At 48.9% G+C, this 12,977-nt stretch overlaps 6 protein-coding genes across 6 annotated transcripts; 4 read left to right on the plus strand and 2 right to left on the minus strand.

Annotated features, from left to right (window-relative positions):
* Window positions 1-59: 59 nt before the first annotated feature.
* Window positions 60-1,223, plus strand: A1O9_12377 (uncharacterized protein; the record flags this gene model as incomplete). The annotated part of the gene is made up of 4 exons (XM_013398596.1): window positions 60-222; window positions 275-301; window positions 357-895; window positions 945-1,223. The coding sequence occupies 4 exons, from the start codon at window positions 60-62 to the stop codon at window positions 1,221-1,223; spliced, it is 1,008 nt and encodes a 335-aa protein (XP_013254050.1).
* A 31-nt stretch (window positions 1,224-1,254) lies between these two features.
* Window positions 1,255-2,756, minus strand: A1O9_12378 (uncharacterized protein; the record flags this gene model as incomplete). The annotated part of the gene is made up of 3 exons (XM_013398597.1): window positions 1,255-2,051; window positions 2,105-2,198; window positions 2,253-2,756. The coding sequence occupies 3 exons, from the start codon at window positions 2,754-2,756 to the stop codon at window positions 1,255-1,257; spliced, it is 1,395 nt and encodes a 464-aa protein (XP_013254051.1).
* Window positions 2,757-3,826: 1,070 nt separating this feature from the next.
* Window positions 3,827-5,888, plus strand: A1O9_12379 (uncharacterized protein; the record flags this gene model as incomplete). Its single annotated transcript, XM_013398598.1, has 9 exons — window positions 3,827-3,927; window positions 3,978-4,240; window positions 4,289-4,648; window positions 4,703-4,891; window positions 4,945-5,031; window positions 5,084-5,306; window positions 5,362-5,463; window positions 5,519-5,683; window positions 5,741-5,888. The coding sequence occupies 9 exons, from the start codon at window positions 3,827-3,829 to the stop codon at window positions 5,886-5,888; spliced, it is 1,638 nt and encodes a 545-aa protein (XP_013254052.1).
* A 746-nt stretch (window positions 5,889-6,634) lies between these two features.
* A1O9_12380 (uncharacterized protein) lies at window positions 6,635-7,505 on the minus strand (the record flags this gene model as incomplete). Its single annotated transcript, XM_013398599.1, has 2 exons — window positions 6,635-7,011; window positions 7,061-7,505. 2 exons carry the CDS (start codon window positions 7,503-7,505, stop codon window positions 6,635-6,637), a joined length of 822 nt encoding a protein of 273 aa, XP_013254053.1.
* A 417-nt stretch (window positions 7,506-7,922) lies between these two features.
* On the plus strand, window positions 7,923-9,419 carry A1O9_12381 (uncharacterized protein; the record flags this gene model as incomplete). Its single annotated transcript, XM_013398600.1, has 3 exons — window positions 7,923-8,211; window positions 8,265-8,685; window positions 8,738-9,419. 3 exons carry the CDS (start codon window positions 7,923-7,925, stop codon window positions 9,417-9,419), a joined length of 1,392 nt encoding a protein of 463 aa, XP_013254054.1.
* Window positions 9,420-10,138: 719 nt separating this feature from the next.
* Window positions 10,139-11,190, plus strand: A1O9_12382 (uncharacterized protein; the record flags this gene model as incomplete). The annotated part of the gene is made up of 2 exons (XM_013398601.1): window positions 10,139-10,407; window positions 10,461-11,190. 2 exons carry the CDS (start codon window positions 10,139-10,141, stop codon window positions 11,188-11,190), a joined length of 999 nt encoding a protein of 332 aa, XP_013254055.1.
* Between the last annotated feature and the right edge of the window lie 1,787 nt (window positions 11,191-12,977).

The following is a 12,977-nucleotide window of genomic DNA, read 5'->3' on the forward strand; positions in this document are numbered from 1 at the left end:
TATTTTCATTATCTGCAATTCTAGAAACACTTCTGAACTCTAATAAAAACGATTCAACGATGGGGTCTCTTGCGCCCGACTCTCGGCCGTCTACTCGGGCATTCCCACCTGGAATTCACGTCCCATCTCTCACCTGGTTCAAAGGCGACGATTCACAGACGGTTGATTGGAGCCTGCAGGACAGCCACCTAAAATTCCTGATTGAGTCTGGTCTGCACGGAAGTAGGTGGTACAAAGAACACTCTTACCATTGTTTTCTAATAGTCTCTTCCAGTTGTAATTGCTGGCACGAACGGCGAGGGTGAGACAGCCTCAAATCAAGAAATCCCATGAACTTCAGGGCTGACGATATACAGCTGCAGCTCTTTCAGCAGATGAAAAATTCGAGCTTGTTCGTCGAACGCGTCAGACCGCCCGTTCTTCAGGGAAACCTGATCTGCCTGTAACGGTTGGTTGCAACGGTGGCTGCACTCGTGCCGTGATTGAGGATACCGTGGCAGCCGCAGCAGCAGGAGCAGATTATGCATTGGTCCTGGTCCCAAGCTACTTCCACTTTGCATTGGACGACTCGGCGATAAGCGAATTTTTCCTGGAGGTTGCCGACAAATCTCCCATTCCTATCGTTATCTACAACTTTCCTGGCGTTGTCAGCGGGTTGGATGTCAACAGCGAAATGCTGGATGTGCTTGGGCAGCATCCGAATATCGTGGCCGTGAAGTTGACTTGCGGAGGTATTGCCAAGGTCGCGAGAGTTGCTGCCAAATTTGGTGCATTCCAAGATGGACAGGAGAACGGAGAATTCCGCACATTAGCTGGACAGAGTGACTGGCTGGTACCAGCTCTTGGTGTCGGAGGCGCAGGTTGCATCACAGGATTGGCAAATCTGTATCCTAAGGTGAACCATTCTCCAACGACGTCGATAGTCTTGCTAACTTTCTCTTCAGGCATGTATAGAAATGTATGATCTATGGATGGCAGGGAAGGTGAAGGAGGCAAACACGCTTCAGATCGAGATTTCAAAATGCGAAATTGGATTTGGAACAGCAGGGATAAACGGCACCAAATGGGTTGTGGCCAGCATGAGAGGCTACTCAGAGGATTCCTCGCACTGCCGAAGGCCGTACCCGAAGTTCAAAGATGAGAAGAAGAAAGCATGGCTGGTGGAGAAGATGCACCTATGCGGCCATATTGAGAGTGATCTGATGAAGAAGACTTGCTCATGAGCCGGAGCAGCACTAGATTGTAGATTGGTTTTTACACAATGGCAAAGCACGAATCGAACGTAGCGTGCATTACTGTCCGGATATCGGCCCTCTGTCCGATTTCATCCTGCTTTTTCCAGACATTCTGAAGGACATCGGCGGTAAGACCTGCGTTGCTGATCGATTTGGAAATCCCACGTATGGCAGACAAGACCCACACCCGTTCCTCGGGGTTTTCCTCTTCGGACCCCCACATCAACAAAGGCCATAGCATATTGACTGGAAGCGAGTCATTAGGTCCTTGTGCGTCCAGCATGTCGCGAGTAAGTTTTCGTATCATGCTCATGGCGTTAGTCACCTCCACAGTCCGTGGCAAATGACGATATGCCACTCGGTGGAGGTGGATGAAGGTGGCATGATGGTTAGCCAAAGCCAATCGTGAAATCATCGTAATTCGCTCTGCCAAACTGCTTGCCAGTAAAGGTCCCTCAAGCTTTCCGTTGACTGCAAGATCCATGAAGGGGTGCCTGTGCCGGTATAACTTTTGGTTATCAATTTGTATTTTGGCCGCAATTGCCATTACTTCTGTCTCATCTGACACCGTACCGCGACTGCGATGCCACAGATCAATCTTGCTGATCCGGCCCATAAATGACTGGGTTTTCTGGAAAAACCTAAGTGGTGGCTGAGAAAGGATATCGAAGAGAACGTTCTCTGCGTCCCTCTCCACGGGCGACATGCTGCGGCTCGTTTCATGGTTTTCATCTTCTTCTCTGAGGAAAAGGCCCTCCCCACCAGCTGACACTGCACGCGCATCAACTAGTCGGATCCAGACCACTATTCTCTTTTCTAAGTATCAGTGAGCTTTTTGTTGTTTAAAAAAAGGGTGGTCGTGAGATTACCTGCAAAGTCCCAAGTCTCCTGTTCCGAATTGGAGACAATCATAAAGGCTTTCCGAAGATTGACATGTGCAAAGTTTGTTCTGTTCGCCACAAGCTAAAACACAATTAATAAACAGTATTGAAAACCATAGCAGCAAGTTGTACTCACGTCTATATAGCTGAGAAGGAATAGTGCCGCAAGAACGTGTTGCACCCTCGCACCAACAATCTCGACCTCGCCATCATGTTCAATCAGGCATTTGGTGATCTCCTCCTGGCATCGAGTGTAGTAAGAGCTGAAGTCAGACTCAAGCCGATCGGTTTGACGTTGTATTTGCAGAGATGAGAATGCTAGGATGGCTTGATGGACCATTTGAGATGTATTGGCCATAGATACAAGATGATTTCGCATGAAACTCCATCTAGCTGGAGTCTCAATGGGTGCAAGTATAGGCGGTGGATCAGATTGTTTGAAGTGATCAATTAATTGGCCGGCATCTGGTAATTGTAATGGTTTTCCAAAGGCACTGGAAACGAATGCTCTGGAGTCGATCTCGAGGCTATTTGACACTCCGGGTAAATTTCGAGGGCCAACCGAGAAGTCTGGCAAGGAAAGCGGATTTGGATCGTCCCATAAGAAGCTTGCATAATCAAAAAGGTCGGCAGGTCCCATGTTGCCGTTACTGCTAGCAAGTACTGGGGAAGCTGGAATACTAATTAAACTAGGCATATCTTCCAGTCGCTCCACACCTAAGGTCGTCGATGGTGTCGAACTGGACATCTGTTTGTTATGCACGGGGCTCGCTGGGTTGTCGCTGTTTGAGCGAGGGCTAGCACTGGAGGCGGTGCTCCAAGTGCAATCCAGCCGTAGACGGTGGCAGTGGGCACATTGTGGCCGTTGCTGATTACACCGTACACGCCGACGCCTATGGTAAACCCATCTCAGCTTGATTATGCGATCAGAGGCCTCGGTACTTACCTGCAAGTTAAACATCCATTCTTGCTTCTCTCAGTCCTACGCGACTTGCTGGGATCATTCTGATGCCAAGCAGAATACATTTTTTAATGCTTCTTCTTAGGCAATGTATCGCCACAGCATCTGACCAGTAAGACATGTGCATTCGTATGCCTACAAATTGGTAAGTTTCATAGCCAAGAGCGCAACATTTGTGCTCTGAGTTCCAGATAGTGGCACAGTTTAGTGAAGGCTCCACTGAGCATTGATGTACTTATCTCAAAAGAAGGAATGGCGACCCAATTATCTACCGATGGGTAGCGGTTATAGAGTATTCTTAAACCCCTCACGAGGAAAAAAATTGTCGAAAAGTACTCTCAAGCTAGGATTAATATCGGCCGACCGCTGGAATGCCCGGTCCACGTCCCATTCCCATCGGTAACCAGTCGCAGCGATCGGCCTTCCACCGGGTGCGAAGGCGTACCCCGCAACTAATTAATTTCGACGGGAGTTATGTGTGGTTACTTCGAGTTCTAGTCCCATCCTTTGGAACCATACAGAGCCTCCGCTTAAGTGCCAGCCTCGAATCGAGGAGAAGCTACGCAGATGACATCGCTATTGCCTAGTTAGGTGGAAGCGACAGGGAAATCCCCAGGCATTACATCCATTACAAACTTAATATCTATAAAGTCGTTCCTGTTCCCCAGAATGTGATGGAACCAGCAGTACCCCAGAAACCTCCATTTTTTTCTTCCAATTGACCAAGATATTACCCCTCGATATCTATGATGGGTGGGTTTCGCGCCGTTGAAGATCGCCCGACCCCGAAGGAGGTATACAACAGTCGCCTATACTTCGAAGCTAGTGTGATCGCATTCGGTGCACTGCTGTGAGTACAGTGTGCAAGATTAACTGCAGCAATGATTGACATGAAACTAGCTTCGGATATGACTCTGCCTTCATCGGAACAACGATCGCCCGTAAGAGCTTCGTGGCGGATTTCCACATTCAGAAGTCGGAGGCAAAGAGCATATCGAGCAATATCACGTCTGCTTTCCAAGCAGGGGCCTTTTTTGGCGCTCTTTTCTGTCTTCCAGTGACAGAAGCAGTGGGTCGGAAATGGGCTCTTCAACTGAATGTCTTGGTCTTCATCATCGGAGCTGTTATCATGACCGCTGCCAACGACCAACTGTCTTATATCTGTATGTTCTCCGCTATTATGACAATCAAATTTCTGACCAAATCTATAGATGCTGGACGTGTTCTTACGGGACTTGGTTGTGGAGCAATCACTGCGACTGTACCATCATACATCGCTGAGGTCTCCATCTCCTCAATTAGAGGCATTCTCACCGGATTGTTCGAGGTTACGTATCAGATGGGATCATTGGTCGGCTTCTGGATAAATTTCGGGGTGAACGCTCATATGTCGCTCACCAGCTCAGCAAGTTGGCGGGTTCCGATGGCGGTTCAGTTGATTCCTGCAATTCCACTATTTGTTTGCGGATTTCTCCTACATGAGAGCCCCCTTTGGTTGATGCGAAAGGGGAAGGTTGAGCAGGCCCATAAAGCTTTGGAGGAGCTGAGGAAGGTGCCATCTGACCACCCATGTGAGCTTCAGATCCAGCTTTGGGCAGCGATGCATACTAATTTCCCAATTACAGACATCAAAGAAGAGCTAGCTACGATGAAAGAGCGTCTCGATGGCGAGGCTGTCATTGCAGCAAAATTTGGAGGTGGCCTTTATGGGTATTTCCGTGGTGCGATGCACGAGTTTTCGAAGAAGGGCATGCGCAATCGAGTCGGCCTCGTCTTCTGTGCCTTTGCTCTCCAAAATCTATCAGGAGCTGCTGGTACGTGCACCTCTATTGTCGCCCACTAGTCACGAGACTGATGGATCATCTAGCAATTAACTACTATTCGCCAACTCTGTTTGGGTCATTGGGAGTGACAGATGTCGCGCTTTATACCGGAATATACGGGCTAGTGAAAGGTGAGCATTTCAGGGAAACTCTCCGGATTGAGCGGCTAAAAAGAAGTTCCAGCTGTTGCATCCATCATCTACTATGTCGCATTGATTGATATGGTCGGCCGTCGACGACCGGTCATTATTTCCTCAATAGCATGCTCCCTGTGTCTATGGTTTGTTGGAGCATATGTGAAGGTCGGGCACCCGGCTACCATCCTGGCTGCTGGAAGTGAACTTTCCGCATCTACTGCTGCAGGTGGAAAGGCTGCCATTTCAATGATCATGATCTATTCAGTCTTGTGAGTTGTCTGCATAGAATCGTCACAGGGAAGAAATACTGACTTGCCACGACAGCTGGTCTTTCGGCCTGAATGGCATCCCATGGATTGTGTCAGCAGAGATCTTCCCGGGTGCGCTCCGGAATATCACAGGCACATATGCTGCTCTTGTGCAATGGTCAGTACTTGACCAAAAACCATCTATGACGACGAAGGTTTAACTTTTGTTTCAGGGCGGTCCAGTTTATCATCACGAAAGCGTTACCATATATCTTTGCATCTTTTGGTTTCGGGACTTGGTTCTTCTTTGCGACATGGATGTTGATCGCCAGTACATGGGCCTTCTTCTTCCTCCCAGAAACAAAGGGAGTCACTATCGAACAGATGGATCTGATCTTGTATGTCCTTATGAACAACTCAGGAGCGCGAATCGTGAATGGCTAACACTTCGACAGTGGCTACAACCACGATGCCAAATACCGCATTCCACGCACACGAGTGACAAGAAAAATGCTACCTACCGTGCAGAAAGAAAGCATCGACAAAGTTTCCGATATTGAGCATAGTGAGGAGGTCACGAAGGATGTTGAAGCAAACCGGTAGATTCAGCAGACACCTTTCGACTTGCCGCTTTTGCAGCTAATATGGCCAATGTGGCTGTTTGAACGGCACCGACTCCAGATCCACGAAACTTCACAACATTGTGCCCAGATTCTGCGTGTCAGATCTCACATGTTGGTCGTTGGACACTAGCCCTATCTATTCGAAGGCAACAATCTGGACAGCCACCGCTTCGTGTCGGAAAAGCCGAACATTGAACGTCAACACTAGTTCAAACTGGTGGTCCGTCCAGGCAATTATCCTGTTCACAGATAATCAAGCATTTTTCCGTCCGTAAATTATCGAACTATCTTATATAGCATCTTCAGACTATCTAGTGTTCTATCAGTTGAGATATTGCCATAATTCTGCGTGCTCGTGTAGCTTCTTATGACTGCGACCAAAATGATGCAAAATGCTGGTTGTCACAAAACGAGAATACTCTGTCCTTAGCGCATGGCTCTAGTTGCAACTTTCTGCCTAGAATCGCTGAGTCGATTCTCATTCTAAAAGGAAGCAAAACAACCCCCATCACGATGGCATTGGCTAGCAACACGGGCAGAACATCCCCCCAGCAATGCGGGCCGCCCCGGTGTCCATCCCCATCAAATGACAAGTGCTCCAGCTGAGGCCTCAGCGAGCTCGCCATCACTCAGACTTTCTTCTTTTGAGAAACCTTGGCCATCTCTGCACGAATAGGGATGATACTTTGTACCATCATGTCCTGCGAGCTCAATTAGCCTGCCGTTTTAGAAAAGATATTGGAATAACCTTACACGAAGAGACTGCGGTAATATCCACCATGTGAACGAAACCAGGGAAGAATTACCACCAGCCCAGACTGTTCCAGACGCACCCTTGTCAACCTGATGTACCACCTGGGTCGCGAACCTTTTTGTCGTTACACCACTAGCTTGGAGCCGACCGTCCGAGAGGCCGTGGATGAAATCCCGGATGTCATAGTAATTTGAAGTCTCAGGGATTTCATGCTGCGGTGCGTTAGCGAAAGAATTGGTCTTGACACCGAGAGTCACGAGGGTCATCACTCGAACTCCAAGCGGTTGCAGCTCGAGACGCCAGGTCTCGCTGGCCATGGCGAGGGCACCCTTGGAGGCGTTGTACATACCTAATCCCAGTGTGAGTCAGTATGTCCAGAATGGGAACTGGGATCTCACTCATGAATGGCATGGGTACTTGAGAATTGGCGGACGTATTGTTCACGATGCAACCCTTAGCCTTGACCAGAAGAGGAGCAAAAGCTTGGACCATGGCTACCGGCGCCCAGAAGTTGAGGTCGAACAACGCCTTGCCCTCTTTGATCGAAGTGTCCAGCGCTGGTGCAAGGATGCCTGCACCACTGTTGTTGACAAGAATATCGAGTTTGCCCGCGGTTTCTTTGCTCACGGACTCAACCGCAGATGCAATGGACTCCGAGGACAAGACATCAAGCGTTAGGATTTTGACGTTTTTTGATTGCGATAAGATTTGAGACGCCTTTGATGGGGTTCGTAGGCCCGCAAAGACGAAATACCCTTTCTCGAGGAATGCTTCCGCCAGCCCTCCGCCAATGCCACCTGCTGAACAACCCGTTATCAAGACTGTTTTCCGTGGTGCAGCCATGTTTCTCGGAAGTGCTTTGCTCTAGATATGTGGATGAGATCTGAAGGAGACATCTTGCACACCACAAGCGACATCTTATAGAAATCAATACTCGCAGGACCTATTTCAAGGAGAGACACTGCGAACCTGTAAGAGGCTGAACCCTTGTCCCCACTATTCCCGAAGTGGTAAACAAAGGGTGTCTTGGCAGTCGGAATCAATTAGCCCGATCAATCTTTCGATGAAGGCTACGTACCTGCTCGTAGACACAAGACGTCAACTCGTCTGGTGGGCCTTATGGGCCACCAAACTGGACTTTTCGGCCTTAAGTTCTTTGACCCGATACCTCAACCGAGTCTAGAAAACAATCTTCAGTAGCCAAGCTTGAGGATGACAGTAGCGGATCAGTCTAGTGAGCCTTTTCGCTCGTCAACCAGGATGCTTTTTATCGTGTCCTCGAATGGCGAAAAGGTCGACCAAACAACAAGGAAGCTAATCAGAAGCCATGTGATGCAAGGGAAGAAACAGAAAAAGATTCGGGCCAAAATGGGCCAGCGGACAAGCGGCTCCGCCATCAGCAGGAAGCACCACCAGGAGACGCCCATCAAGCTGGTGGATGTTATCACAGCGGGTGTGCCACTACTACCCGGCCGAATTGGCTTGGACTTGCCCTATGCCGAGTTTCGAGACTCGGTAGAACCGAGAGTGCTTATGAATATGATGAAATGTGGGTAGTTCATGTATTCGATGTTGGATTTAGCTGACTTGATCGGGCCCTAGTCTCTGAAATCGCAATGAGTGTCATCTTTCCCTTATTGGTAGGGATTGGTTTCCACGCTGATACCTCAGAGTCACTCTACCCAATGGTTTTGGACTCCGCTGCACTCCATATAACAGCCTTTGCTGTGGAAGGATTCATCGACAAGATCCTGCGAGGAAAAGTAAATGAGCCCAACCCGCCAGCGATGCTTCATTTACAGAAGGGGCTGAAGCTCCTCCGTGAGAGACTCTTGAGCGAGGACGATACCACCAAGATCTCGGACTCTACTATCAGTATCGTCCTGAAATTGGCCAGTATCGCACTTTTCGATAGGGACCAGCAGGCATCCAAAACCCATATGGATGGCCTTCACAAAATAGTGAGTATAAGGGGAGGGATGGATGCCATTGAAGATCCCAGGCTTTTGAGAGAGATGGCAAGGTAAATAAAGACAGGGATCCATGAGCTGTCGCTATTTATTTACAGTTCACAGAATTGACCTGAGCATCGCACTGCTTAATGCGGCGGACCCATTGTTTTTCCGTCAGCCATCGGAACCCATGCCCAAATATCCAGAAAAGCTGCTCCCAGATTCCGGCGACAACCTGGGTTTCCAAGACAATATTAGGCTGATTGGGTCCATGGATAACGAGCTATCAACGGCTTGGAGAGTCATGAGGAGATTCTGCTTACTGGTAAACCTTGGGACGCAAACTCAGGGCCTAATTGACCCAGAAATCATCCGTGAAACGATGGCTGCGGTGATATATCGCCTCCTACAAATGGAATTCACTACCGGTTCACTCGACGAAGTTGTTAGGCTTGGTCTATTGACCTTTTCTCATCATGTGTTTCTGCAGTGGCACGACATCAAGACGCCATACTATGACCTTGCTGCCGCTTATCGGAACCACCTTCTGGATTCTAATGTAATTGATAGAGTGTCCCCGCAGTTGATGGTTTGGCTCTTGATGACTGCAGCAAATTCGCTGTTTGATATCTCAGATGAAATGTGGCTGGAAGAGTCCTTGCGAGAACAAGTCGGCGTGTGTGAAGTGAAGACGTGGAAAGGACTACAGGATGTATTGAAGTCCTTCATGTGGATGCCATTGCTCGATGAACACCGGGGCAAGCAGGCTTATGATTTTATTTTTTTGGATGAGAGGGAGTCTTGAGGATTTGCAGTGGGCTATTCATCAATGAGAAGCTTGAGGGTGTCGCTCTGTTTGAGACACTGACTTGGTAGGACGAGGCTTAGGAGCAGGATTCGAGTTTGTCCGTCACTTTAATAAAATGACAGTCAAATGACAGTCAAATGGCAATAACTGCAGGGCAGAGGATATCTGACAGACGTCATGCTACTAGCTGCTTTTACTAGAAGCTTACCATGGCGCTAGATACTAGAGGCATAGCGCTACATAGGTTATTTTATACTAGTATTTACCAGTAAAGTACTTTAATATGGATATCTTCGTGCATCACATGACTACACTTAAACAAGACTACAAGTGACAAATCGCTGCCATTTTAGAACAAATAACGGACTATTTGACGCTAAAATAAACATCAGACATGTCACGTCCTGTCTGTCACAAATCCTACTGACGAGGCCTAGAATCACGTGACTACGCGGTGCCAAGATCTGGCTGTGGTTCGTGTCAACAAAGCCCGTGAGCCCTGACGATTCATCCATCTTGACTTCAATCCGCCACCCCCCCTGCGATGGATTAAAGCAGCCGCCGCAAATCTCGACTTGCTCTTACGAAGCCTAGGCTGAGCTTCCAAAGGTACGTATTTTCCGTCACACTCCTCCAGGTAAGATCTTCCTTCTGACAGTGTCCTCACTGTGGCTAATGGAGAAGCCTAGTTCTTTTGCTTTGCGCAGCCTGGCGAGATGTCGTCCACTGTAACGTCGCTTTCCACCAACACTGATCGCCAGATCTTGCCGCAGACGCCCAGCGCGAGGGACTCCAAGAAAGCAACTGACCTTGTTGGTCCTACAGCGCCCAACCCTTCCCCAGGCAGGTTTAGGCATCCTAAGACATCGGAGATCATCGCAAGACAAGCCGCTACGAAGCTCACACCCAAGCGCAGTTGGAATGCACTGCTCAATCTAACGGCTCTACTTTTATCCTTCTGGCTCAGTTACATTGTCCGCGTAAGGTATTTATTGAATGATCCGCTCGAGGTATACCTTGACTCACAATCAATGCTAGCGATGTCGTGCTCCTCTACTTGTTCGACAGCTCGATTGCCTCCTGGTATCACCCTTATATGGGAATTGTACTCGTCCTGCTGCGTCTCAACTTTTGCGCCAGAATCATTCGTTCCCTCCGCCCAGCGATTCCGTATATCTCAAAACAAGACGACATCTCGGACATTCCATTGACACCTTCACAACGGGCGTTGCTGGGCCTCAATCCCTCTATTCAATCAACACCAGCATCAGTGGCTTCTGATGTCCATTATATCACCCCTCCCAAGTACCGACGTTCATCAGGCTCGTTTTCTGGTACATCTAATGGCGGTCTAACCACCGATCGCCGGAGTGTGTCCGCAACCTATTCAGACTCACCTTTCTCTGCATCTCGACACACGCTCGGTTTCTCGCAAACTCCACATTCAACTCGGCGCGCGTCTGGGTCGCCATTTTCACCATCTCCGACTGCAAGTCCATTGTTTCATAAAGCTGTCAATCAGTCATCTCAGAAAGCTCCAGATATTGACTTCAGCGCCAGCACACAGTCCTTTGGGCTCAGTACAGGAACCGGTCTCGGCAGATCCCAAAGCCTACGTGAGAGTTCGAGGAGAGATAGTCTAGACCCGGGCTCACCGACACCAGGAACTAGGAGTCCTCAGCTGGTACCTGGTGTAAATTATAAGTGGCTATATGAGAAAGGTAGAAAGCTACCGAAAAGCGAGTCTTTTGGATCATTCGGTTTATGAAGCCTTCTTAACGTTGCATCCCATGCCTTTGGAGCATGTTTGGCGTTCAAAGGTTGAATGATTGAGTTTTCGCAGAGCGAGGAGTTGGAGTGTGGGTTGTGGACTCGATTTTTGCATCAGGCCAGCGTTTCAACCACAACGTGTGGAGCATTGAGCCTGAGTGCTCCGCACAAGTCGTCTACTAGCTACAATGTATGATATCAGCATCAACATGGCATAAGCCTGTAAGAAAACACTCATTGACCAGAGCATTCGCCCGTTGTCAACCGCGGACCACTGGCATCACTAAATGTGTTGCTTATCTCACCCAGGGCTGTACCACAATGTGCAATGTGACATGTGAAATGCATTTGGAGCCAGTTGCTCAAAGGGATATGAGTACCTTTGCCAGCCAGCAGCCAGACTTGCTGCCAGCTGCTTTGGCCACCAGCCCATCTGCACCATGCATCAAACAGTATGCTAAGTACAGCGCCGTCTGGGCTATGGACCCTTTCTCCTCCCAGCTTGGAGAGTGTCCGATGATGCGAGAGTCAACACCCGAATAATGGGACCGCTGCCCTATGGAATATGCAGATGTATATTAATGGGTGTCATGGATGCTGTTGTTCGCCACGAATAATTCCCACATTTCCGGTGGCAGAGAACGGCAAGGCTGGCGAAGGGTGTGCCAAGCTTTTAGAGCCATGGCAGAGGTTCTAGACCTGTTGCTCAACCATTTCTTTACGACCGTTGGAGGGAATCCTCCTGCAATCGGTAGTTGGAATCAGCGCGTGGCCTGCAAGGCAACTGGGGTGGAGGTTCGTTTTCTAGCCTTATGATACGAGTACTGGTTGCTCGAAGGATCATTCGAAGCATTCTCCTTTTTGGAGCTAGCCAATAGTAATCGCAAAGACTGATGCAAAGCCGCTTCGCGCCGAAGGGCTTGCAGGTGGTGTGAGGGAAGCTTCTTCTTGTCGGGACGGGAACTTTCGTGCGTATCGATGCCCTCTTTGCTAGACGGCCTTCAGACAGGCTGGAGCCAATCTGTAACAGACAGGTACAAGTGTTATGGGAAATAGTGACCGGCATAATTCTCGACAACCATGGAATGGCGTCCTGGGCCTTGCACCTGCGTCGTTATGAAGGCATATAGATATAGGTGCTCGGCGAGAGAATTGCATAGGGCTAGTAGCTTTTTCCATAATGCCACCGCAGATGGCTCTGTGCTTCCTTCAGCAGTAGTTGATCCGTCTCAGACGCTTTCTGCTGTGTCCTCAAACGGTCGCCATTGCTTTCTCCTTCACCAATCGAAGTCCCAAGTGCGAGGATGAGCTTCGTACATGGTTATGTAAAGAGATGGTCTTGGTGGAACACAATCGATGGCGAGAAGACAGGTGACTTTGTTTAGCCGCCTTCGGACTGTAGCATCTGCATTTCACTGCGTCAAGCAGTAAGAAGACATCCATTTTCTTACGGTTACTAAAGGCAGAGGCAAGATTTTTTTGGCACTCAAGGCTTTGGAAGCGCGCTATAGACTCCTCTGCCCGCAGAGTCAGAGTCTCGCCACTTGCATGAGATAGTTACCATATCTATTATATGATTCCGACACCTGGTATTGAGGGGGCTTATCCCAGCTGGGATGAGCAGTTGTCCTCCGTCCGACGAAACCTGGTATACATTACGCGAAGCTTAGTCAGCCCATGTGATAGTAGTCAGGGATTTCCCATAAGAGATTTTGCGATGCAAAGATATAGATTGCGATAGCCGGCAAAAGTCTCCGTGCTGTCCATGGAATTGTTCTCGTGGAG

This window comes from Exophiala aquamarina (assembly GCF_000709125.1).
Source record: "Exophiala aquamarina CBS 119918 chromosome Unknown aczIA-supercont1.23, whole genome shotgun sequence".
NCBI classification, from domain to species: domain Eukaryota; kingdom Fungi; phylum Ascomycota; class Eurotiomycetes; order Chaetothyriales; family Herpotrichiellaceae; genus Exophiala; species Exophiala aquamarina.